At 42.9% G+C, this 23,599-nt stretch overlaps 1 protein-coding gene across 5 annotated transcripts in view; it reads left to right on the top strand.

Moving 5' to 3' along the window:
- The window catches only part of KLHL3 (kelch like family member 3), a 238,308-nt gene that overhangs the window by 151,515 nt on the left and 63,194 nt on the right, over positions 1-23,599 (top strand). For all 5 annotated transcript variants that reach the window (XM_031449089.2, XM_031449087.2, XM_031449088.2 and 2 more), the window contains 2 exons: positions 2,559-2,665; positions 15,562-15,683. In XM_031449089.2, the coding sequence (XP_031304949.1) occupies positions 2,559-2,665; positions 15,562-15,683 (229 nt within the window). The remainder of the gene's footprint in view (positions 1-2,558; positions 2,666-15,561; positions 15,684-23,599) is intronic.

The following is a 23,599-nucleotide window of genomic DNA, read 5'->3' as shown; positions in this document are numbered from 1 at the left end:
GTTTTCCTCCTATCTCGTTGGCTAATTTCTCATCTCTTTCGTTGGTTCTTTCTCTTCCCCCCAACTTCCTAACCTTCTCCCACCTCTGAACTCCAGACCCTAGTATCCACTTGCCTACATGAAAACCTCACTTAGATGTCCAATAAGCAGCTCAGATTTACCATGTCCAAAACCTAATCTCTGATCTTAAATGAAATATTTTGTAGAAAAAAAAGAGGAAAAGAAATAAGTTAACACTTACTGAATGCTTACTGTTAGCATTATTGATTATCTTGTTTGCAGCACATTAGTTCTGACAGTCAGGGGACGTGAATCCTGGCCAGTTTGATTCCAGAGCCTGAGCTCCTTCCTAACAGCTCTGCTGTATTTCCCTACAAGTCACAATGTGTATAGCCTTACTTTTCTCTCCTCAAGATTGTCCCTTGGAGTAGTGTATGATAGTTCAAAAAAAAGGATCCCTCAGGCTCTCTGATAATTGGAATTAGAGCCATGCAGTGCTTTTAGAGTTGCATCTTCCCTTTTCCATGCAGAGTGGAGACACAGAGATGTCTCCAGTGTGCAGACAGGTTTCCCACCACCAGGGAAAGCCTACCTTGAGTTTTGGACAAGTTTCTCTTGGTCACTTTTCCAGGTTAGAGTTTCTATGGTCTTGAGATACACTTCCTGCCTTTCAGAATCGCTCTTTTATTTGCTTAACTGGATTCTCCATCTTTATTCTTCATTCCCTCTGGTTTCTTTCCCATTTGTTCACAAAGTATCAGCTCTTTTGGTTTTGTGTAAGATATCCCACTATGACATTAGCCTGTTCAGCACCTAGCCCTGAAAATTTGCTCAGCACTTCTGACCCATCTGTGTCAACGCTTTGCTTATTAAAATACTGGTTACCAAAAAAAAAAAATTACTTGTATTTTAAGTAGCAGTGATAACTTCATTTTTCCCTAAAATCTTTAATAGAAGTGAAAATACCCAAGACGAGTCTATTCATGTTGAAAATTTATTTTTTACAACACATTTTATCCAGATGAGAAACAAGACTATTCTCAGGTGGTGTCTGCAGTCTCTTTTGGTCCCCATGATATATGTCCCAAGGCAGCTAAGAAAGATGAAAAAACTGGTGAGGTCATTTGTCCCTGTTCATATAGCCAGTTAGGGGGCAGAGTCAGTTCTGTCCCCAGCTGAGCTGATTTATTCTGATAAAATTCACGCATTAGGATACACTTTTCACTGCAAGATGAGGTCCCACCTCCAGGTTTTGCCTCTTGGTGCTCAGAAGTCTCACTCTTCCCAGAACCCTCTCACTGGTTCCTTATTCCGTGTGCTTGTTTATCTCATCACTCTCACATGGAACCCAGTCATGACAGACTTCTCAATCTAGTACAGTGTGCTGAGTAACCACCACCAGTGGATTATGGTTGACATGTGTTTGTCCTCCCTGGCTTCCCTCCCGCCTCTAGTGCTTTAATCTAAAGGAGGGACCAGGATACCATAGAAGTTAGAAGCATGGATTCTGGGGTTCAGCTGCTTATATTCAAGTTCTGTCTCTACTGCTCCCTTTCTGTGTGGCCTTGGGAAAGTTACTTAACTTCTCTGGGCCCCAGTTTCCTTTTTTTTGTACTATGGGGCATAACATTAGACCTACCTCGTAGGATTGTAGAGAGGATTAAATGAAATAATATGTATTTAAAAAGTGGTTAGAACAGTGCCTAGCACATATAACTCAATAAGTGTTAACTATTGTATTGATAATAGCCATGATAAGTATTTGAAAGGCTGGTGGAGGAAAAAAATTCTTGGATTGTTAGATGCTTTTGGTACCTTCTCAGTCTCCGGAATAGTCGAATATTCATTCTGTTTATGAGTGTGGATCAATCCTATTTAAAAATTCATTCATTTATTAACTCATTTATTTAGTTAACCTTTAGGGCCTACTGTGTGCTATGCGTGCAGCTATGTGTCTAGGACATGAGAGTAAACAAGTCCTTTTCGGAGTCCACAGTATAGTGGGGATAACAAACAACTAAAAAAGTGGTTGCAGTTTTCTTAATAATTGCAGTGATTGGAGTCTGCACCGGGTCATTAGGGAGCCCTGTGTGTACAAGTGGAGTCTGCTTGGTGATAGTGTTAAACTTGGGTGGGAAGAGATACATACTTGAGTCCTCCAGATCTGGCTGGCCTCTGACCAGTGTTTCGTAGGCAGTGGGTCCCTCCATCTCAGTGGCGTGCTCATGCTCCTTGGCAGTCATTCAGTCACTCGACTAACAGTCCCAAGCTTTTCCCACTGCTCCCTGAGTCAGAGTTGGTGGAGTTGGGGAGCAGAGATGTAAAGAAAAACGAAGGAGCCCTGGATTTGCAGCTACAGAGTTGAGTGCCTTAGGAAAGCATGATTGTTACACTCATCAGGGAAGTGGAAGAGTTGAGGAGTTCATCCCCTTGCCTAACTCAAGATCTGGTGAGTGCATATGACAGCAGAATGTGGGTGTGAGAGAAAATACCCTGGTATGGCTGGGGATGGGTATTGGTGCCGTGACCCATTCTGTCCCCTCACTGGTGTCTTACAGCAAACAGCTGTTGTGTGACGTGATGATTGTGGCAGAAGATGTGGAGATAGAAGCCCATCGTGTGGTGCTGGCAGCCTGCAGCCCCTACTTCTGTGCCATGTTCACAGGTAAGATGAGGGGTGGACAGCAACCCACAGCGATGGGGCTGCAGTCCCACTGGGAGGATGTCAAGAGTGATGGCATGAGGGTGGGGAGGAAGGAGAAGGCGGTGATACCCACCACGAGGAGCTTCTAGGTGCCAGAGTCTGCTTTGCTTCGTGGAGCTGCAGAGAACTGTGTTGAAACAATAGTCTCAGCCAGGCCAGTCAGGCACGCAGCCCCTGTTGCAGTTCACTCTGAGGAAAAAAGATAGACTCGTATAGCTCATGAATTCTGAGACTTTCTCATGCATCATAATCATGTAGGGGGCTTGTTAGACATGTAGACTCATGGGCTCATCCCCGAGCTTCTGCTCTTTCATTTCACAGATGGGAGACGCTGAGGTTGGGAAAAAGGAAGGGACTTGCCTGAGGTCACACATGGATGAGTGGAACTTGGCTTCTGGATGCCAAGCCCAGCGGTGGCCCAGCTGGCCCACATTTTGTCATTCCTTAGCCATTCCTTCCAGGTGGGGGCCTTGAGCCTCCTCTAGCCTTTCCAGGAGTGTGGGAGAGATTTGGGAGAAGTGGTAGTGCGGCAAGGGGTGGGAAAAGTAAGATGTAGGAATAGTCACCATCTGGCATTCAGTTTCAGCACCTTTGCCAGCTTGCCAGGGAGTCCCCGTTTCCTGGGTGTCCCAAATAGCCTTGTCTGACTACTGCACGTCTGTTGCTTCTGAGATGGAATTCCCTGACCCCCGTGGGCTGGGTTTCTTGTCTTTAGTACCTCGCAGCACCCCTGAACCAGGGGTGCCCTATCATCCCTGCTGACTGAAGGCCAGCCGGCCTGGGTGAGGCCCCCGGACCAGGTCACATGTCCCTTCCACATGCTCACCAAGTAACGTGTGCTTCCTGTAAGTGTGGTCCCTGTCACTCTGTACTCTTCGTCTGTCTCCTGGTGTCTCCACTGCCCATGCTCTGGCATCTCACGTACCCACTGCTTCTCAACCTGCAGTTGGCAGTTCATGTGTTGCCTCCTCTCTGACCACCTGAGCTAGAGTGCCCCAGTAGGTCTCTTTCTGATCCATAACTCGACTCTGTTTTTTTCATAATATTTATCACTATCTGAAAATCACATTGGTTGTTTGTTTATATATATTTTTCCTCTCTCTCCTTACTAGACTGTAAGTTCCATGAAGACAGGGATCTTGCTGGACTTGTTTGTTACTATTTCTTGAGCACCTGGTACATAAGAGGACTAAATACTTTTCAAATGAACAAAATACCTCCCACCCTTGATTGTGAGCTTTGGGCACTTGGGGACTACGTCTTGTCACTATTGAATCCTTAGTGTCCACCACTGGGCCTGGTGTTCAGGAGACAGTGACTAAGTGAAGGTTGCACGAATAAATATGAGATGGCTAAGAACGGTGAGGGCAGGCACATCTTTGCTGAACAAGCTCTTACCCTTTTACTAGTGTAGTCCACGGCCTCTGGTAGGCAAGACAGTGGTTCTTGTTGGGGGAGACTTAGCACTTGTGTTTTGAGAGTTCCTCACATGTGTGTCCCCCTCAGCTCATCAGGGGAAGGAGCTGGTCTCAACCCCGAGCAGCGCTTCTGCTAAGTGGACCAAGGCACTCTTCCTCACTTGGAGCCTTGGGCCAGGAATTCCACAGCGCAGCCTGGAAAACCAGCTCATTTTACGACCTGGAAATTTTGAGCCACATTCTCTTTGGAGTAGTCTCCAACTCTAGTAGTAAGGCTTTTATTTCTTTTTTCTCCTTCTTCTTCATCTGTCTCTCTTTTAAAATAATTTGTCTGCAATAGCTATTCAGCTGCACCTTCGATAAATAGCTCTGCCAGTCATTCTCTGTGTGTGTGGTTTGAAAAGTCCAGTGTTGAGAGAGGAATCTGTTTGGAATTGCAGTGAAATGTACTATTGGCTTCACTTTATGCTAATGAACTTGCTTCTAGGGTAGTAGAAATGTCTAAGCAAAAACAAGGTGATTTTAAAAAGGGAGAGAAAAGATGATTCTGGATCAGGTTTTGGAGTCTACTATTTGAAGGGAGAAGAGACTTAAGAGAATAAAGCAGTCTAATGTGATGCCCACCCAAAGCCTTCCGCTGAATCTGGTTACCATCCATCCTTCCATCCGTTCGTCCACCTACCCACCTGTCCACCTACTCATCCAAACACTATTCACATATGTTCATTGCAGGAAAAAAATAGAAAATGTGGGCAGGCAAAAACAAAAATTACACATAATACAACATTTACTCTTGTGGTACCTGATGCTTCTCTTTAGTATTATTACTTATCTCATTACTCCTTCACTGTCTGATTTCCCTGGTTAGTCATAAGCTTTATGAGGGTAAAAACTGTACTTTTTTTTTTGCTTTCTTCTAGGAGTTTATTTTATTTTATTTTTTGCATTCTTTTTTATTGCAGTATAGTCAGTTTACAATATTGTGTCAATATCTGGTGTTAAACTGTACCTTTTAAATTCACTACTGTGTCCCCACTGCCTAGTGTGATCTTCCATATAGTAAGTGCTCAATGAAAATTTGCTTAGTTGAACTTAGCAATATATTGTCAATATATTTTCATGTCAATGAAATCACATTTACATCATAATTTTAATGGTTTCATAAGAGCCTGTCATATGTATCCTAATTGAAAATCCATTTCCTTATTGGAAGTTATAATTCTTTCTAGTATTTTGCTATTATAATTCAAAAATGGGTATCGTTGCAACTTAGTCTTTACCTACATTCTTGATTATTTCCTTAGTATAGGTCCCTAGCATAAGAAATACTAGTTAAAGGGTATGCGCATTTTGAAGACTTGTGAAACACATGTTACAACTCCACAATTCTTAGAACTATTGTACCAGCTTACATTTCCATCAGCAATATATGAGACGTGTGTGGTTTTGGAGACCCCCTAGTTTTGCTTAAACCTTGGTAAACAAGTACAGAAGAAAAAGTGATTTTGCAAAATTTTATTCTAATTATCAGGTTCAGCTTCAAAATGCATAAAATTAATAACAAAAAGGCCCAGCTGACTCTTGTTAAGTCCATTTCTATCAGCGTGTTTAAGGCTCCAAAGAAAAGAAAATACGTGTGACTTTCTTGACTTGAGTGATGTGATTAAGATCTTTTACTCAGGCTTAAAGTGTTTATTTTTTGGTTTTGTCCTCTGAGTTCATATTGCCCGAATGTCCTCTGATGGTTCCACATACGAGCCCCACTCGTTGACCATGTCCTTCCCAGAGTAACTTGGAATAAATGTGGAACTGAGGTGTGAATGCCCACAGTAGAGTGTCCAAAGGCAGCCAGCCCTTGAGAAGATCTGGGCTGGGCAGTCAGCTGAATGGCTCCCACTCCTTTAGCATCATGTGATTGGAGAGGCTGGTGGTGCTGGTTCTGCTCTTCCTTCCCCTGCGAGTGTGGAAACTGAAGATTCCCCTCAACCCCATCCTCCCCATCTAGCCCCTCCATCCCAGGGGAAGATAATTTTCCCAAGTTTTTTCCCTCTTTTTATCACATCTTTTACTATGGGATCTGTGTACTATAGTATGTGTACTCCATATGGGTCCCCACATGTCATCGAAATACTTGAAAAAGAATCCCATTTTATGATGTTAAAGACGCCGAGTTCTAAAGAATGTATGGGCTCAGGGTCTTAGGCCAATCATCATGGCCAAAGGACTTTGAGCTCCATCCTGAAAGCAGCCCTGGGAGTGAACTGCCCTGTTCTTCTGATTGTATTGTACTATGTACAGAGGCTGATTAGATTGTTTTTTTTTTTTTTAAAAGAAAAGTTACTGTCTAGTTTTTATTAGATGTAGGCTGAGATTCAACTCGTGTCTTTGAACATATGGTGAGTACAAATAGGGAGGAGAGTCAGGAATGTGCTGGAGGTAAGAGGCAAGGGTCTTGGAACTGGAGAGGACACCAACCATCCACAAATAGAACAACGAAGGCCTGGCTCTTTTGCTCACCTCCCAGGTATGCACATCCTACAGAACCACGTCACCCTTTCTTTGTGCCATATTCTGCCAGGCCCTGGTCCAGATCTGTGTTTTGAGTGTTTGTGTGATGTTTTGATGTCTTTGAAGATCTCTGCATAACATACAGTTCAGCAATACTTAATCCAAGGCAGTGGGGCAGGCAGGGAGGGAGCACTAAGGAATAGAATCCTTTGCATAAAGAGGGTTTTGAGAGAATAGTAACAGTAGCTAGGGTCTGGTTTCTGACAGTTTTGCCCCTGAGATTAGAGTTACAGATTGGATAGAATAGCTCAGAAAAAAGAAGGGTTGGAAGCATCAGAGACTGCTTGGGATTTAGGAGAAATGGCTTCATCTTCCATGTGACTGTCTTTTGGAGTTGGTTACCTCGGGGCAGAAGCTTGTAGTGATGTATGGTTTCTTCTTCCTGTCCCCAACACACCACATCAAAGTCAGGCATCCTTCTGTGGCTTAAGAGTCCCAGATTTAAGGATGAGGGGTACGGTAGTCATGGCTAAAAATATGTTGCTTTTGTTGTAGAAATGGTGAGTTTTTTCAAGAGTTAATTTGGGTGCAGTTCAACACAGGCCTGTGTAGCACCTCAGAAGAGAGACCACTATTCCAGACACCCACCAGCACCTATTAAGGTGCAGCTGGTTTGACCAAGATGATCTAGGGTAGACTGGTCTGGACGTAGAGTAGCTCAGCCTTGAAATTCAGATCATCACTGGGGATAACCATCGGTAAGAAATGTTTTATGAATGTCCATAGAGGATGTTTGGAGTTGTTGCTTTGGAGGCCTCTTTGATAAGGACTGAACATATTAAGGTAATGTCACCTTCCACTCGGAGATAGTGTGGTGTCTTGGAAAGGGCTTTGGAGCCATAATGACCTGACTCCAGTACTTAGTAGGTTTGTGGGGAATTTATTTAACTTCTGTGATCCGGTTTTCTTGTTTGTGAGACTGGAATAATAACAATAAATCAATAATAATAATAACCAGGGAACAAAATTAGGTAAGGGAAGAAAGGGACCCAATACAGAATAGGTACTAATAAAATTTATTCTTATTATGTGTAGAGCACATCATAGATTACAAAGCTCACGTGGATGTGTGGGGTAGCTCTGACATCAGCTGCCCTGTTGGTGGTTCAGCTTGATGTGAAACGTTTCTGTGGCTCCATAGGCACTTCCCTCCTTACTTGGTGCTCCTTGTGCCTCTAGCTGAGCAGAAAGACCTTTCGCAGTAGAGGGGGATGAGATTCCAGGGAGGTTGGGTGATGGGCTTATATCCATCCCTGCAGTTCTGCTGAATCCTCCTGTCACAGTTCTCACAGTCTTATTATGTTCTTTGAATCTCACACAGCTTTGGCATAAAGACAGGGCAGGGAATGTCCTTATTTCACAGGAGACAGAGAGGTCAGCCTTTTGCAGTTAAATGGCCTAGACTGCTCACCTGCAGGAGGTTTGGCTGGGATTCAGGGAGGTGACAGTGTATTTCTTTTTCTCATGTGGTGTTAACATGTGACATAGATCTCCCTCTAGCTTAATGAGTTGGCTACCCAGATATTGGGACTTAGATGAGGGTTAGGGGTAAGAAAGTTTAATAACCATCTTAACACTCACAAAGGATCATTGTGCAAAGGGTAGGGATCTTCTGTTTTCTTTCTAGTCAGAACATGAAACTAAATTACAACAGTAAGTGTTCAATTTAAGAGTGAGGAAGAATTCTAGAACATAAGGACTTCTAAATGCACTTTTTCCCCTTTTGCCATACATCTTTGTAGGGGTGGTTGGTGGTCTATGTCTGGTTCTTCAGAAAGACCTGCCAGCCATTCTTCCATTCCTTTCTCACTCTTGAGGCTTGTTTTGCTGAATAATAGGGTTGGGGTTTTTTTTTTTTTTGGTGGGGGGGTAGGCAATTAGGTATTATTATTATTATTATTATTATTATTATTATTATTATTATTATTATTATTATTATTATTATTTTATTTGATGGAGGTCCTGGGGAACGAGCCCATGTTATTGTTGTTGTTGTTGTTGTTGTTGTTATTATTATTATTATTATTATTATTATTTTATTTGATGGAGGTCCTGGGGAACGAGCCCATGACCTTGTGCATGCTAAGCATGAGTTCTACCACTGAGCTATACCCTCCCCCAGGGTTGGGTTTATACCAAAGGTCTGGAAGATGAGCAGAGGTTTTCTATCCCTCCTGAGTATTCTGTGGTGGTGAAAGGTTTTGCTCCTCAAGCTGCACTTCCTTCTTCCTCTTCCCCCTGGGGTGGTCTTCCACCTAAAAAGAGCTCTGCTGTGTGCCTGGTGTGCTTGCTGGGATTCAGAACTATGACTTTCTCTCCTGGGCTCTTTATGGTTCTTGGAGACTTCTAGGTGCAGTGCAGGGTCCTAAGGTAGAGCTTGAGGATTTAAAAAAGTTCAAGACATAGTCCCTTTGTCCAGGCTGCCATCATCTTTCATCTGATTTACTGCAGCAGCCTTCTGATTGTTCCCTCCTCCTATTTTGTTCCCTCACCCACAACCCATTCTGTACACTATGGCCATAGTGATCTTCCCAAAATAAAATCTAATGTATCCCTTACCTGCTTAAAATCTGTCAGTGCCTCCCCTTTGCCCTCAGGATGAAGTCTAAACTTCTCAGCATGGCCCACAAAACCCTTAAGTGCAGACCCTGCTTATATCTCCAGCCTCATCTCTTCATTCCTCCCTTTGCATGCTGTGCTCCTGCCAGACTCAACTTCTTATGGACTCAGAACAGGTCATGTTCGTTCTTACCTCCAAACCTTTACATACACCATTCTCTCTTCCTGGAATATTCTTCCTTCATACTCCCTTCTCTCTGACAACCATAACTCCTTCTACAGATCTCATTTTATTGTATTTTTTTTTATTTTTAACTTTATTTATTTAATTTTTTTAACGCCTTTATTGTGGTATGGTTCCTGTACAGTAAGCTACACATATTTCAGATGTACAATTTGATGAATTTTGGTAGATGTGTACACCCATGAAACCACCACCACAATCAAGATAGCTAATATTTCCCTCACTCCCCAAGAGGTGCAGTTTTCAAATTCCAGTTTATCCCTTCCCACCCCCCTTACCCCCTGAAAACCATAAGTTTGTTCTCTGTCTGTGAGTCTGTTTCTGTTTTGTAGATAACTTCATTTGTGTCCCTTTTTTAAGATTCTACATATAAGCGATATCATACGATATTTTTCTTTCTCTTTCTGACTTGCTTCACTTAGAATGACAATCTTCATTTCCATCCATTTGCTTCAAATGGCATTATTTTATTCTTTTTATGGCTGAGTAATATTCCATTGTGTATGTATGTATGTATGTGTATATATATATATATATATATATATATATATATATATATATATATATATACACACACACACACACACACCACATCTTTATCCAGTCATCTTTTGATGAATATTTGGGTTGTTTCCATGTCTTGGCTATTGTAAGTAGTGCTGCTGTGAACATTGAGGTGCACGTGTCTTTTCAAATTATATTTTCCTCCAGATATATGCCCAGGAGTGGGATTGCTGGATCCAGATCTCATTTTAGATCAGTGTTTTTTAACCATTATGAATCAATCTGATGAAAACAATGGATTCTTGCCACAAAAAAAGCAAATAGTGCTCCTGTGTGCATACAGTTCAGGGTAAAAGAATCCCTGTTTAAGAACGTTTTAAGCTGAGCCCCTCTTTCTAGCATTTAACACACTTTCTAATTGTTGGTTTACTTGTTTCTCTCTCCACTGGACTGAACTCCTTGAGGGTGCAGAACTTGACTTGTTCACTGTTGTGTCCTCTAGGCCTTGCCCATAGGGACTGTTTGATACATATTTGTTGAATGAAGTAATGAACAAATATCTGTCCTTGAGTAGAACATGATCTGTTTGGAGGAACAGGACATATATGTTAACAAAGGACGAAAGATGTGCGACCAACAGGCACTTTCTTTTTTCTTTTTTCTTTTTCTTAATTGAAGCATAGATGTTGTATAATATCATGTAAGTTACAAGTGTATGTATAGACCACATCTACTTTATCCATTCATCTGCTGATGGACCCTTAGGTTGCTTCCATATCTTGGTAATTGTAAATAATGTTGGTATGAACATTGGGGTACATGTGTCTTTTTGAATTAATGTTTTTGGGGTTTTTTGGATATATACCCAGGAGTGGAATTGCTGGATCATATGGTAGTTCTATTTTTAGTTTTTTGAGAAACCTCCATACTGTTTTCCATAGTGGCTGCACCAATTTACATTCCCACCAACAGTGCATGAGGGTTCCCTTTTCTACACACCTTCTCCAACATTTGTTATTTGTGTTGTTTTTGATGATAGCATTCTGACAGGTGTGAGGTGATATCACATTGTAGTTTTAATTTGCATTTCCCTCATAATTAGAAATATTGAGCATCTTTTCATGTACCTGTTTGCCATTAGCATTTCCTGTTTTCTGAAAGTTCAGAGTCTGAGGTAGCTAGGCTGGTCCTCTTGGGAAAAACCAGCAGAGGAGGATGCTTGGGTTGACCTTAAATATAGAAGGACTTATAGGGCTTATGTTCTGTTTGCTAGAAATATTTTGCCGAAGTAGTCACGGTGAATGAAGGGACAAGAATGGCCAAGTCTTTGTTGATTTCTCCCCCTCCAGAATTACGGAAGTCTGTGGACCTAACGAGATGTCAAGAGAAAGCCTCTCTCTTTCTTTCCCTGCTCCAACAAGTATGTGTTAAGTGCTTATTATATACCAAGCACTTTGTTAGGTGTTGAGGATATCTTGACAATAAACTTGACAAGATCTCATCTCCCTTCTTTCTTGCTTGTAGGTATTTAGTATAAGTTGTCCTCAGAATGTGGACATAGGCCTTGTTTGGAAATACTTTTATCAAGGTCATTAGTTAAGGTCTGGTTTACATTATAGAGGGATTTATTAGAAATGACATGAAGTCTGAAGTTAGGCCAATTTTCAACTCCCAGTCCTGCCTCTTACTAGCTATGTGCAAATGCCTCTTGAAATGCCAATTCTATAATTTGTCAAATGGAAGTAATACTAGTACCTCCTGGGGGTGTTATTAGGATTCAATGAAATAATGTATGTAAATCCTGAGGACCTGGTACATAGCAACAATTATTATTATTATTATTATTATTATTATTATTATTATTATTATTATTATTATTATTACTGAAGTACAGTCAGTTACCATATGTCAATTTCTGGTATACAGCGCAAAGTCCCAGTCATGCATATACATACATATGTTCATTTTCTTTTTTTTTTTTAACATTTTTTTTACTGATTTATAATCATTTTACAATGCTGTGTCAAATTCCAGTGTAGAGCACAATTTTTCAGTTATACATGAACATATATATATTCATTGTCACATTTTATTCTCTGTGAGCTACCATAAGATCTTGAATATATTTCCCTGTGCTATACAGTATAATCTTGTTTATCTATACTACAATTTTGAAATCCCAGTCTATGTTCATTTTCATTTTTTTTATGAAAGGTTATTACAAGATATTGAACATAGTTCCCTGTGCTATAGAAAATAAACTTAAAAAAAAATCTATTTTTATATATAGTGGCTAACACTTGTAGATCTCAAACTCCCAAATTTATCCCTTTCCACCCTACAACAACTATTATTACTACCACTTTTAGGTCTATTGAAGCTGATGTCTTAGTTTGGTGCACTAATTTCTCCTGGTTTATAAGAGATATTAAATGGGATTTTACAAGTCCTGGTTTGTATAGGTCTCCAATTTCCTATAAGGGACATTTCTCAGAGGATAAATACTGTCTTTGAAACCCTAGGTTGTTGTTTTTTTTTCCACACTTTTTCCTTTCTTATTGAAATTTTAAGCACTTAATACAGAAATTAGAAATTTCTGAGTCATGTAAAGAAGCAAGAAAGAAAATCTCCCAAAGTCCCATCATTTAGAAAAATGTGTCTTAATGTTTTCTGGACAGTTGAGACTGATGAAAATGATCTGTCATCCCCAAGAGAATCAAACTTTGGCCCACATATACAAATATTTTCATGTAATTTCAGGAGTTTCTGCTTGTTTACCCCAAGTTACAAAACCCTCACCTGACTCCCAAGCACTAACTCCATAGACAGAAAACAGTCAGGCCAGGCTGTGCTTCACACTTATTAAGGGCTTCTGCGTCTCTTGATTCTTGCAGTCAGGTTGCTCCTTTTTTCGTTCTTTGTGCTAAGGCCCAAGTTCTTAAACTAAGAATTGGCCACCTTTGATGACCATTTGTGATATAATTACCAACTGGACTTTTATTAATAGACATCTTAATGGCTGTTTAGAGAGATGAATTTAACTTCTGATTTCCTTGTGTGTATGTTCTCATTTGTCTTGGTGTAAACTCAACAGAGAGCTTGTGAGAGCCTGTTTCATGGGTAGCGGAGAAACCCATCTTTTCCTGTTTCCTTTTGGCCTCTTTGTTTCCATCTCAGAGCTCTTTGTGCTAAGGCCTGTTTACTGGCTTTTACCAGCAGTCAGAAGAGAGAACAGAGTCAGGTAAGGGGAGATGTCTGTGGTCTACCTGATCTGGCAGCGGAGGGAGCTGGCAGGGTTTGGAATAGGTTTTTTTCCTTCTTTTTCCTCCCTGCTCAGCATCATTCATATCTAGAACTGTGCAGGATGGGAACCGTGGATTGGCGGAACAATCACGTGCAGTCTGTGCAGCTTGGAGGTGGGCGTCTGCAGCCCACATGCTGTACTGTACTTTATTTTGTTGGCTCCCGGGGACAAATTCCACAGAGAGAAAACAACCGCCCAGGCTCTGTTTTCACACTCACATTAGGACTTCTGAATCCCTGTTTCTTGCAGTCATATTGCCCTTTCGTTCAGCCTATAAAGATGCATGTCTTGCCTGTCTTTTCCTTCTGAACTCAGCAGCCCTTGTTGAATGAGCCCGGCTCTAGGTAAACGTGTGCACTGTATATAGAGGACAGGCTGGAGTCAGGGCCCTCCGGATTGTGCAAACGTGGTACCACTGCTGCCCTAGTTCACAAGCCTGTGTCCTCTCTTTCTTGGATTATTATCAGGGCTGCCCATCTGTTCTCCCTGCCTCTGATCCAGCTTCCACCCTGCATCCAAAATTTCATTCAAAAACACCCATCTGTTGATGTCATTCCCCTTTAAAACCTTTCAGTGGTGCTATTCTTAGGATAAAGTCCAAACTCCTTTGCATGGTTTACTGGGCTTTACAAGTCCTGGCCACTATCTGCCTCTCCAGCCTCCTTCTTCTTACTGTCACCACACGTACCAGCCATACTGGCTTCTCACTGTTCCCAAAACTTACTGTTTTGGCACTATTCTTTCTTTCTTTCTTTTTTTAACTTTAGAGTTTTTTACTTATTTTTCTAATTAAAGTATAATCAATTTACAATGTTGTGTCAATTTCTGGTGTACAGCATAATGTTTCAGTCGTACATATGCATACATATATTCACTTTCATATTCTTTTTCATTATAGGTTGCTGCAAGATACTGACTATAGTTCCCCATTTTATATGGTAGAAACTTGTTGTTTATGTATTTTATATATAGTAGTCAGTATCTGCAAATCTTGAACTCCCAATTTATCCCTTCCCACCCCTTTTCCCCCTGGTAACCATAAGTTTGTTTTTTATGTCTGTGAGTCTATTTCTGTTTTTGTAAATAAGTTCATTTGTGTCTTTTTTTTTCAGATTCCACATATAAGTGATATCATATGGTTTTGTCTTTTTCTGACTGACTTCGCTTGGTATAATAATCTCTAGCTTCATCTATGTTGCTACAAATGTCATTATTTTATTCTTTTTTATGACTGAGTAGTATTCTACTGTATGTAAATGTATATGTATATACTACAATTTCTTTATCCAGTCACCTGTCAATGGGCATTTAGGTTGTTTTCATGTCTTGGCTATTGTATATAGTGCTGCTATGAACACTGGGGTGCATGTATCTTTTTGAATTAGAGTTCCCTCCAGGTATACATTTTGTTAATTTTCTATCTTTGCACTTGTGGTTCCTGTATCCAGCTCACCCCTCCTCACCTTTGCTGCCTGTGGAATATCCAGTTCAAATGTGCCCTCCTATTAGGATGCCTTCCTGGATTCGTCAGAGAGGGCTTGTTTCTCTGTCTTCTGCCTCCTTAGGATTTAGTATAATTTAGTAATTACAAGTGTGGGCTCTAGAGTCACACTCCTTGCTTTCAATCCTGGCCTGGCTCCTTCCTAGATGTATGACTCTGGGCAAAATGAATTAACTACAGTCCTGTGCCTCAGTTTCTTCATCTGTAATATGGGGATAATATTGATAACCTTCATAGGTTGTTAATTAAAAGAGACAGTAGTTTAAAGTGCTCAGCACAGTGCTTGGCCATAGTTAGCACTCAATAAATGGTTTTTAAAAAATTGTTGTTATACTGGTACTTTGCATAGACCTCTATTAAGTTCTTACCATCTCATATATTTTTATGTATCTGCCCTACTGGACCAGGTTCTCTGAGAACACGTGCATATCTTGTTCACTTTCCTGGCCCTGCGTGTACAAGTTTGCAGTAACTGTTGGTTGAATGCTTTGCTGTAGACATATTTGCCTTTAGAATGGAAATGGGCAACAGATAGAGTGAGGAACGCTTAAAACTGGGTTTTGGGTGATCACAGACCCAAAATTGATGTGACCTTGATGTCAGCTGGTTTATCTGCCTCCATGCCTGAGTTCCTTCTGTGGCCTCTGGGAGCATGGGCAGTGCTTTGATGTCGCCAAGACAGGGCAGGAGGCCATGTGAAAGTTAAATACACCCTTGGCACCACATTCATGTCCATTTTGTTTTTGTTTTGAACTGTAGGTGACATGTCTGAGAGTAAAGCCAAGAAGATAGAAATCAAGGATGTGGATGGGCGGACGCTCAGTAAGCTGATTGACTACATCTATACAGCCGAGATTGAAGTGACCGAAGAGAACGTGCAGGTAAACACAGCCCCTGCTCAGTGTGTCGCACACCTAGGGCTCACTGTTTTACAGCCTCATTTCACTTAACGCTCACAACAGCTTGATTGGCAACCAGAGAGGAAATGAAAGCTCCAAAGAGGGCAGGTGACTGGCCCTGGGTCACGTGGCCAGTAGGAGGTGGGTGAATGACCCTCACACTCCTGCCTACCTGACTGTGGGACCCCTGTTCTTAACCACTAGGCAATAATCCTCTGAATGAGCTTGGGCCCCAGAACAGGAAGTCTAACTTAACGTTGGTTCCAACTTAGGTGAAGGGAAGAACTAGAAGCCTGGTGACCCCAGTCCTCCCCAGGCATTGTCGCATCTCAGGGATTTTTTTGAGTATCGACTTGTGAGGCTGTTAAAAATTTTCCTGTTTCAGTGTTAGTCAGTGAAATACCTCTGAGTCAGTGGAGGTGCCAAGCACCGGGCCTGAGTTTCAGCAGGGGCGTGTGGCTGTGAGACGTGTGGTCTGTGCCTTTTCCTTCCTTTGCCACCTGCCCTCATCCTTAGCCATCTGGAGCCTTGAAAGGAGGAGCCAGCTAAGACCCTGCTTCACCCATAGGAGTGCGTCTTTACTGTGGGCACGTGAGGCATCAGCATCAGCCTCAGTAGGGAAGGTGGTTGAGGTTGTGGCCCACGCTGGAGCCCCACGTACCACCAGGCCAAACCCAGACACAGGATACACTCTTTCTTTCTTCAGTTGAAGTATAGTTGATTTACAATGTGTTAGTTTCAGGTGTACAGCATAGCAATTTAGTTATACATACATATATTTTCATTGTAGGTCATTACAAGCTATTGAATATAGTTCCCTGTGCTTTACAGAGGGACTTTGTTGTTTATCTATTTTGTATATAGTCGTTTGTATCTACTAGTCCCAAACTCCTAATTTTTCCGTTCCCCCTCCCTTTCCTGCTTTGGTAACCGTAAGTTTGTTTTCTATGTCTGTAAGTGTGTTTCTGTTTTGTAAATAAGTTCATTTGTCTCATTTTTTTAGATTCCACATATAAGTGATGTCATATGATATTTGTCTTACTCTGTTTGACTTATTTTATTTAAATGTGGTAATCTCTAGGTCCATCTATGTTGCTGCAGATGGCATAATTTCATTCTTTTTTATGGCTGAGTAATATTTCTGTGTGTGTGTGTGTGTGTGTGTGTGTGTGTGTACCACAACTTCTTTATTCATCTGTTGATAGACATTTAGGTTGTTTCCACGTCTTGGCTATTGTAAATAGTGCTGCTGTGAACACTGGGGTGCATAAGATACACTATTTCTTGTCATTAAGGATCTTACTATTCAATTAAAGTGATGGAAATTTTATGTGACATGGAGGTTTTTTCCTTCCTTTTTTGTTTTTAAAAACGCAATTCCACCTTATGTATTGTGAGACAGATACCTCTCTGGTGACCAAAATGCCCATTTCCCTTATCCAGAACACCAGCTTCTTTTCCGGGATCGAGGTATTTGGGAGGCTGAATTGATAATCGTGTATTTATCCCCTTTGGCCCAGATGTTTGAGTGCCCGTTATATGCTACTTTGTTGGGCACTGTGTTTATACCATGGAGCAGAGGTGATTCAGTTGCTTGCTTTCATAGAATTTGTGGTCCAAGGGTGAAGACAAACACTCAACAAATAAGCACACAAGTAAGGTCTATGCACAGATTGTGGTAAGTCCTTTGAAGGAAAGGAACATGGTGTACAATGAGAGAGAAAGGGACTGTTTGGGCGAAGGAGGGAGTCTGGGAAGGGCCCTTTCAAGAAATAAGTTTAAGCTGAGGACTGCAGGATGAGTGGAAGTCAGCTTGGTGTAGTGAAGGGTCCTCATAAGGCAGGGGTGTCAGGGTGCAGGCAGGCTGAGGGCCCGAGGTGCCCACCCTGCACTGGGGCCTGCAGAGCCTGTTTCTGTATACAGACTTTTGGGTGGTATAGTTTCTACAGTGGTCTGGCCAAATCCTCAATTTTAAAATTGAGGTATTTTTTATACACAGTAAAGTGCATAGCCTTTCCATGTTGTTTCTGGTCTTTCCCATCCAGAGTGGAGTAGGCAATGCCATGGTTACTTACTAGGTCTAGCAGCAGAATTCAGACAGCTGAATGACTCTTGGGCAGTAATACTAAGTGCAAAGTAATTTAGTATACAATGAATATAGGAGATGTATTAAAAAAAATTTTAAATGGGTGATAGTTGTGTCAAATCACCATCAAATTTAAATTCATTTAGGTACTTTTAAGAGTGATATAGATATTGAGACTTACAGAATGCAAGAAATTACATCCTTTGCAATTCTAATGAAAAATGCTAAATGTCAACCTAAAAATGTACGGGGGGTAAGTAATTTTTAAAAATCTTGCATTAAGATTTATCAGTAACTCATTAATCATATAGTGCGGTAGGCAGATTAATGGCCACCAAAGATGTTCCTGTCCTAACTCCTGGAATTTGTGAATATGGTAGGTTGAATGTCAAAGAGAAATTAATATTGCAGATGGAATTAATGTTGCTCATCAGCTGAACATGTGATGGGGAGATTATCTTGGATTATCCAGGTGGCTCGATGTAATCGCTGGGGCTATTTAAATTAAAGAGGGGGGCAGAATAAAGGGAACTAGAGAGATGTGACCTGACAGGGATCCAGTTTGATGTTTCTGGTCTTGAAGTTAGGAGGTCCATGAGCCAAGGAATTGAGGTACCTCTAGAAGCTTGAAGGGCAAGGAAGCATTTTTTTCTCTCAGAGCCTCCAGAAGGAACTCAACTCTGCTGACACTTTGATTTTAGCCTGGTGAAACCCATCTGGGACTTCTGACTTCCAGATGTAAGAAAATAAATTTGTTTGTTGTCTTAAGTCACTAAAACAAAACAAAACAAAAACAAGCAAACCCCAAGTATTGTATAGGGGAGGTTGTAGAGTTGTATGACTGAAACCAGTTTTTTCCTTCCTTTTCATTGTGTATTTATTTAATACCTTTTTTTCTGTAAAGGACCAGGTGTTTACAAGCTTAGATAATTAGAAGATGTTCCACTCTGGCTGCTTTTTGTCTGGCTAGGTATTTATCTTTGCAGCCTGGTCTAACCCAGTGGTGATGTCTACAACACCAGGTACCTTAAGGCAGATAGCAGCAGATAGCAGAATCAGAGGACTCTGGAGAAAATGGCTTCACTGTTGCTTTTTACAACTCCTCTGTAGGGGTGAGGGCAAGGAGCCAGAGCGAAGACGCGCATGTTAAGAGTACAGGCAGAGATAGAGATGAGGCAGGAATCAAGTCTGAAAGGAGACCTGGGTCCAGGCCCCAGCTTTAGCATCTTTTCAGAGACTCTTATTCTTGCCCTTCCCCACTGCAGGGGTCAGTGTCCCATCTGTAATGTAAGGGCATGGGACTTGGTGACCTCTAGCCAGGGAAGAGTCTTACTTATTCTGCCAGCCTCTATTCTATTTCCTTCCTAGTGGAACTTCTCTGATCCCCCCACTGACTTCCTGCCTTAAGGATCAGTTTTCTCATCTGTAGAGCAGGAATCATGATAGTACCCATCCGACTGGGAGGTCATGAGTTAAACTGTCTTCGAATCCTGGTTCCACCATTTTCTAGCCGTGTGAGTCCAAGCAAGGTACTTAACTTCTCTATGCCTCAGTGTTCTCATCTCTATTATAGGCATAGTAATAGTACTTGACTCATTGGGTTGGTGTGAGGATTAAATAAATTACGGTAGGTAAAGCACCTAGAAGAGTGCTACCCAGGGCTGGCAGATGTATGGGTGCAGAGAACACGGTGAGCACGGAAGCTCTTTCACTTAGGAGCTCGTGGTCTGAACGTGGAGACAGATGGCCAAGCAAATGAGTGCCTTCCAGTGTGGTAGAGGCCAGGGTGGAGGTACCCAGGAAGCAGGGAATGGTCATTACCCCCTTGATGAGGATGGTCTGGGCAGGCCTTACTGAGGGGGCGTTGTGTAGGCTGGATCTTGAAGGAAGGCTGGGACGTCAGACCTGCCTCCTCTGCCCACCTGTCTTTGTCCCTACTGGCGTGTGAGACCCCGGTGGGGCCTGCTGTGTTCATGTGTGTGTAGGAGTGGGGAGGGGGCTGCACGGGCAAGGGCTCCACTGGGAAGCACCAGTGTAGACCCTTCAGGAAACTTTGCATTGTTGGGAATCACTGAGACACGTGAACTCTTTTCTTTTTTCTCTGTCACTTTAAACTGTGGTTTGTTCAGGGGTGACCTTGGGGGAAAACAAAACAAAAAAGGTTAAGAAAAGAAAGTTTAGATCAAAATGTGGCTGCTTCTTCCTGCTGTGATGTGTCTACTGAGACGGTTGCTCACAAGCTGTCTATGAAGTCAGTGTCTGTTGAGGATATGGTGCACTTAGGAGGTGAGTGTGGAGGCACTGGTGAAATCTAGGGTCAGAGACTTGAGGCTTGATTAAATGGATGGGAGACTATGCCCTGAATCTCTTCCCAGCCACACATACTTGGAAGAGACCAAGTTGTCCTTGTGTGGTGGAGGTAACCAATGCCCCATCTCTTATTAATGCTTGTAAACCAAGCATGTGTAGATCACTTCACATACATTATTTCATTTAATTCTCATAACCACCCCTGGATGGTTCTCCTGTGACCCTTCTCTTACAGTTGAAGGAACTGATGCTCCAAGGGGTTAAATGGTGGAGCTGGGCTTTGGATCCCGCTCTCTCCAACTCACTGTACCCTGTTGATGTGGTGAACTTGAGTTTCCTGTTAAATGAATGATCAGAATCTTGACTCTATCTCATTATAATTGATCATAATAAAAACTGAGTTTAAAACCCAGTTTAACTGAGCACTCCGTATGCACCAAACACTGGGTTAACTGCTTTAAATGTGTTATCTCATTTGAGCCTCACAACAAGCCCTAAGGCAGTATTGTTACTGTCTTTATTTTACTGTTAAGGAGTCAGAAGCACAGAGAGGTGAAGTAATTTGCCTGTAGTCACATGGCTGGTAAGTGAAGTCACAATGGGAAGAGACACTTTTAATCACAGTGCTCTTCAATTAGCTCTCTTGTTCCATCCTCTCTCTCTCTCTCCTTCTCTCTCTCTCTCCCTTTCTTCTTTCTCTCAGTAGATTTTTATTTAGCACTGTTTCTATGCCAGGCCTCATGCCTGGTCCTGGCAGAGGCAGACCGCTGTGTGGCTGTGCACAGGCCCGGGGCAGCCTTGCCCTGGCTCTCTGGCGGGTGCCCTTCCTGTGTGCATGGCCCTGCCTTCCCGAAATTCCAAGAGTAGGTGCTTTCTGAGGCAGGGCATTTCCTTTTGTTTTTGCTAAAGGAAACAAATTCTGTGACGGGATATCCTCTGCTGTGTTTTCATGTTATCCGAGGGAGAGAAAAAAACAAAACGGGGCCTGCATGTAAAAAAGGGGGGGAAGCCATTTGTAAGCTGGAGGGAAACCTGTAAGCTCTTTGCTGAGGGTCATTCCAGGGACTCTTTTTCCCAGAACCAGAATGCTGAGGTGGCGAGGGGCAAGCTGAAAGCTTTCACCTAGGGCCACCTTCCGTTCCTGCACTGGTTCCAGCCACCTGCCCCTTCTCATGTCTCAGCCTCCTTCCAGGGACCAGCCAATACAGCCCTAGTGATTCCCATCAGGACAGAAGGCTTCCAAGTTGTGGCCCTGAGCTTGGCGTCTTGTTACTGGTGCCACTTGAGGGAGTCAAGTTGCAGGCAAGATAAGAGAAGAGGAAATCCTCTCGCAGCCCTTGAAGTGGGAGAGGGAAGTGTGACCACCACAGGGATGTTTTACTCTCTTTTCTTCCATGGCCTCTGGAAATTTGTGTTGGTTCTCCTGTGTGCTGCCCCCAGAGCCCCTCTGGACCACACCCCAGTTTATCCCTGAGACTCAGGGTTTGAGCCATGATAAATCCTCCAGCCTCCAAACTGTCCTCCTCAGCGTTCTGACTCCCCTTACTTGTTTTCACGCCTTCTTGTAGGAAGCAAGCAGTGGGAAGAAAACAGCCTTTGACTCAGAGAATCTCAGTGTATCATCAAAGAGAGGGACAGGGCAGTTAGAGAAACCAGCAGCCCCTCGCATTTTGGGAAGTCAGCTTGAGAGCACTTTCGAGCAGGAGCAGATGCAAACAGAATGGGGGCGCCCTGCACGGAGAGGTGGAAAGCCTGATCATTTTTGTCTGCTAAGTGGGTTTTAGGAACAGTAGGGAAGTTGAAAGCTATGTGGGCAGCTCTATCCAGGGAGTTTTTAAAAACTGAACGTATTACCTAAGGAGTGTATTTATTATTTAACTTCTCTGGCTGGTGGTCACGAGCTTGAGAATTTGAGCATCAAACAGTGGCTGTCTTTGTGGTGAAGAAGAGGGCAAGAAGGGATGGGGTGTGTGTCTCTGGCGTGATCGCATCTCGGCTTGGCTGGGAATGCAATCTGGGGGCATACTGGACTCTCAGAAATTCCTCCTCTGCGCAGCTAAAGGGCTGCCGTCCGTTTCTGCCTCTAATCACACCTGACCCTTTGGGGGTTGCCACACCTTGGGGCAGGGTATGTGCTGGACAGCATACAAGTTCCTGGTCCCTGGAACCATCCATTCCAGTTTGCATAGGATTGAGGGGTCTCCTGGGACCCAGGACTTTAGTGCTAAAACTGGCAAAATGTCAGCAAACCAGAATGGTTGGTCAGCCTGTGGCCCTCACTCCAGGGTGCTGGTCAGAGGTTGGTGTCATGGAGGTCATTTGAGGATTGAGAACACAACTTTCCATTCCTGGTATGAATTCAGTGAGAATGGTTAATGGTTCCCCACTAAACTAGCAGGCAGAGACTAATCTGGTCCTAGAATCTGTTTGGCTAGGCTGAGCAAGATCACAGGTTAATTGATTTCCCAGTTTATGGCTGCTCTGGGCCGACGTGGCTGTCTAGTGGGGATGGAGCTCAGGTGGTCAAATTTGGAGCCTGGCGGTGTTCACTTCTGGTTTCAAACTCTTAAGAGTGGGTGATTTTATCTTTTTCCTTCTCTGGAATCAAACAGGGGTTCAGAAAATAGCAAGGACGCAATGCTAATTTAACTGCTGTCCTGCTGGCACGTGGAGTAGTGGAGAGAGGGCAGAGGAAGGAGAGAGGTGTGTGTTTTCTATAACTCAGCTGTCGTGAGGGAGAAGTTTGATAAACTTGCAGGTAAGAAGAGCTTTCCTTGTTGAGAGCATGCATTTAGCTTGGGAGCAGGACCAGTGACAGCAGAGGCTCTTGGTGGTGACTATGTGTGGACAGGTCTGAGGAAGGTGGCTAACCATCCCTGTTTTAGTACTGAGAGTCCCATATCCTGGGAAGCCCCTCGGTCCTGGGAAAGCCTGGATGACTGGTTACCCTAGTGGTGGGACAAGGCCTGAGAATGCACAGTGGGGTAGTTTTTGGCCTGAGTATTTGGAAGTGAGGAGAGTGAGAGCTGAGGCTCAGAGCTGTTTTGGGGGACAGTTGGCTACAGAATTTAAATCACTAAAAAATTTTGTTTTGTAGTGCCCAGAGTTAAGAAAACAAACATCTGGAGCCTGTGTCTTCCTAGGCAAGCCCGAGTGGGTAGAGGAGCTGGAGTCTGGCTGGCCCAGATAGTCACCCTGAGACCAGGGGAGCAGCTGAGAGCAAAGGTCCAGGACACAGGGGTTGTTTTGGGGTGAAATGTATGCTGGGGGCCCTGAGGCAAGCAGTCTCAAGCCAGAATGATCTGCACTCTGATTTTTTTTTTTTCCCCTAAATTTCTTTTTGTTAAGTCACTCTCAAATCATCTACCCCTTCCACAGGGCAGGGGTGAGGGGTAGCAGACCTGGAGTTGAGTAGGACCCTGCTGTCTGTCTGTCCTGAGTTTCTGACCCAAGGTCAGGCTTCAGCAGCTGTGGGAAAGTCCTAGGGGACTCGACCTGAGTT

Source organism: Camelus dromedarius, chromosome 3 (assembly GCF_036321535.1).
Source record: "Camelus dromedarius isolate mCamDro1 chromosome 3, mCamDro1.pat, whole genome shotgun sequence".
Lineage (NCBI taxonomy): Eukaryota > Metazoa > Chordata > Mammalia > Artiodactyla > Camelidae > Camelus > Camelus dromedarius.
Note: the sequence above shows the minus strand (reverse complement) of the source record. Positions and strands in the feature narration are given on the sequence as shown.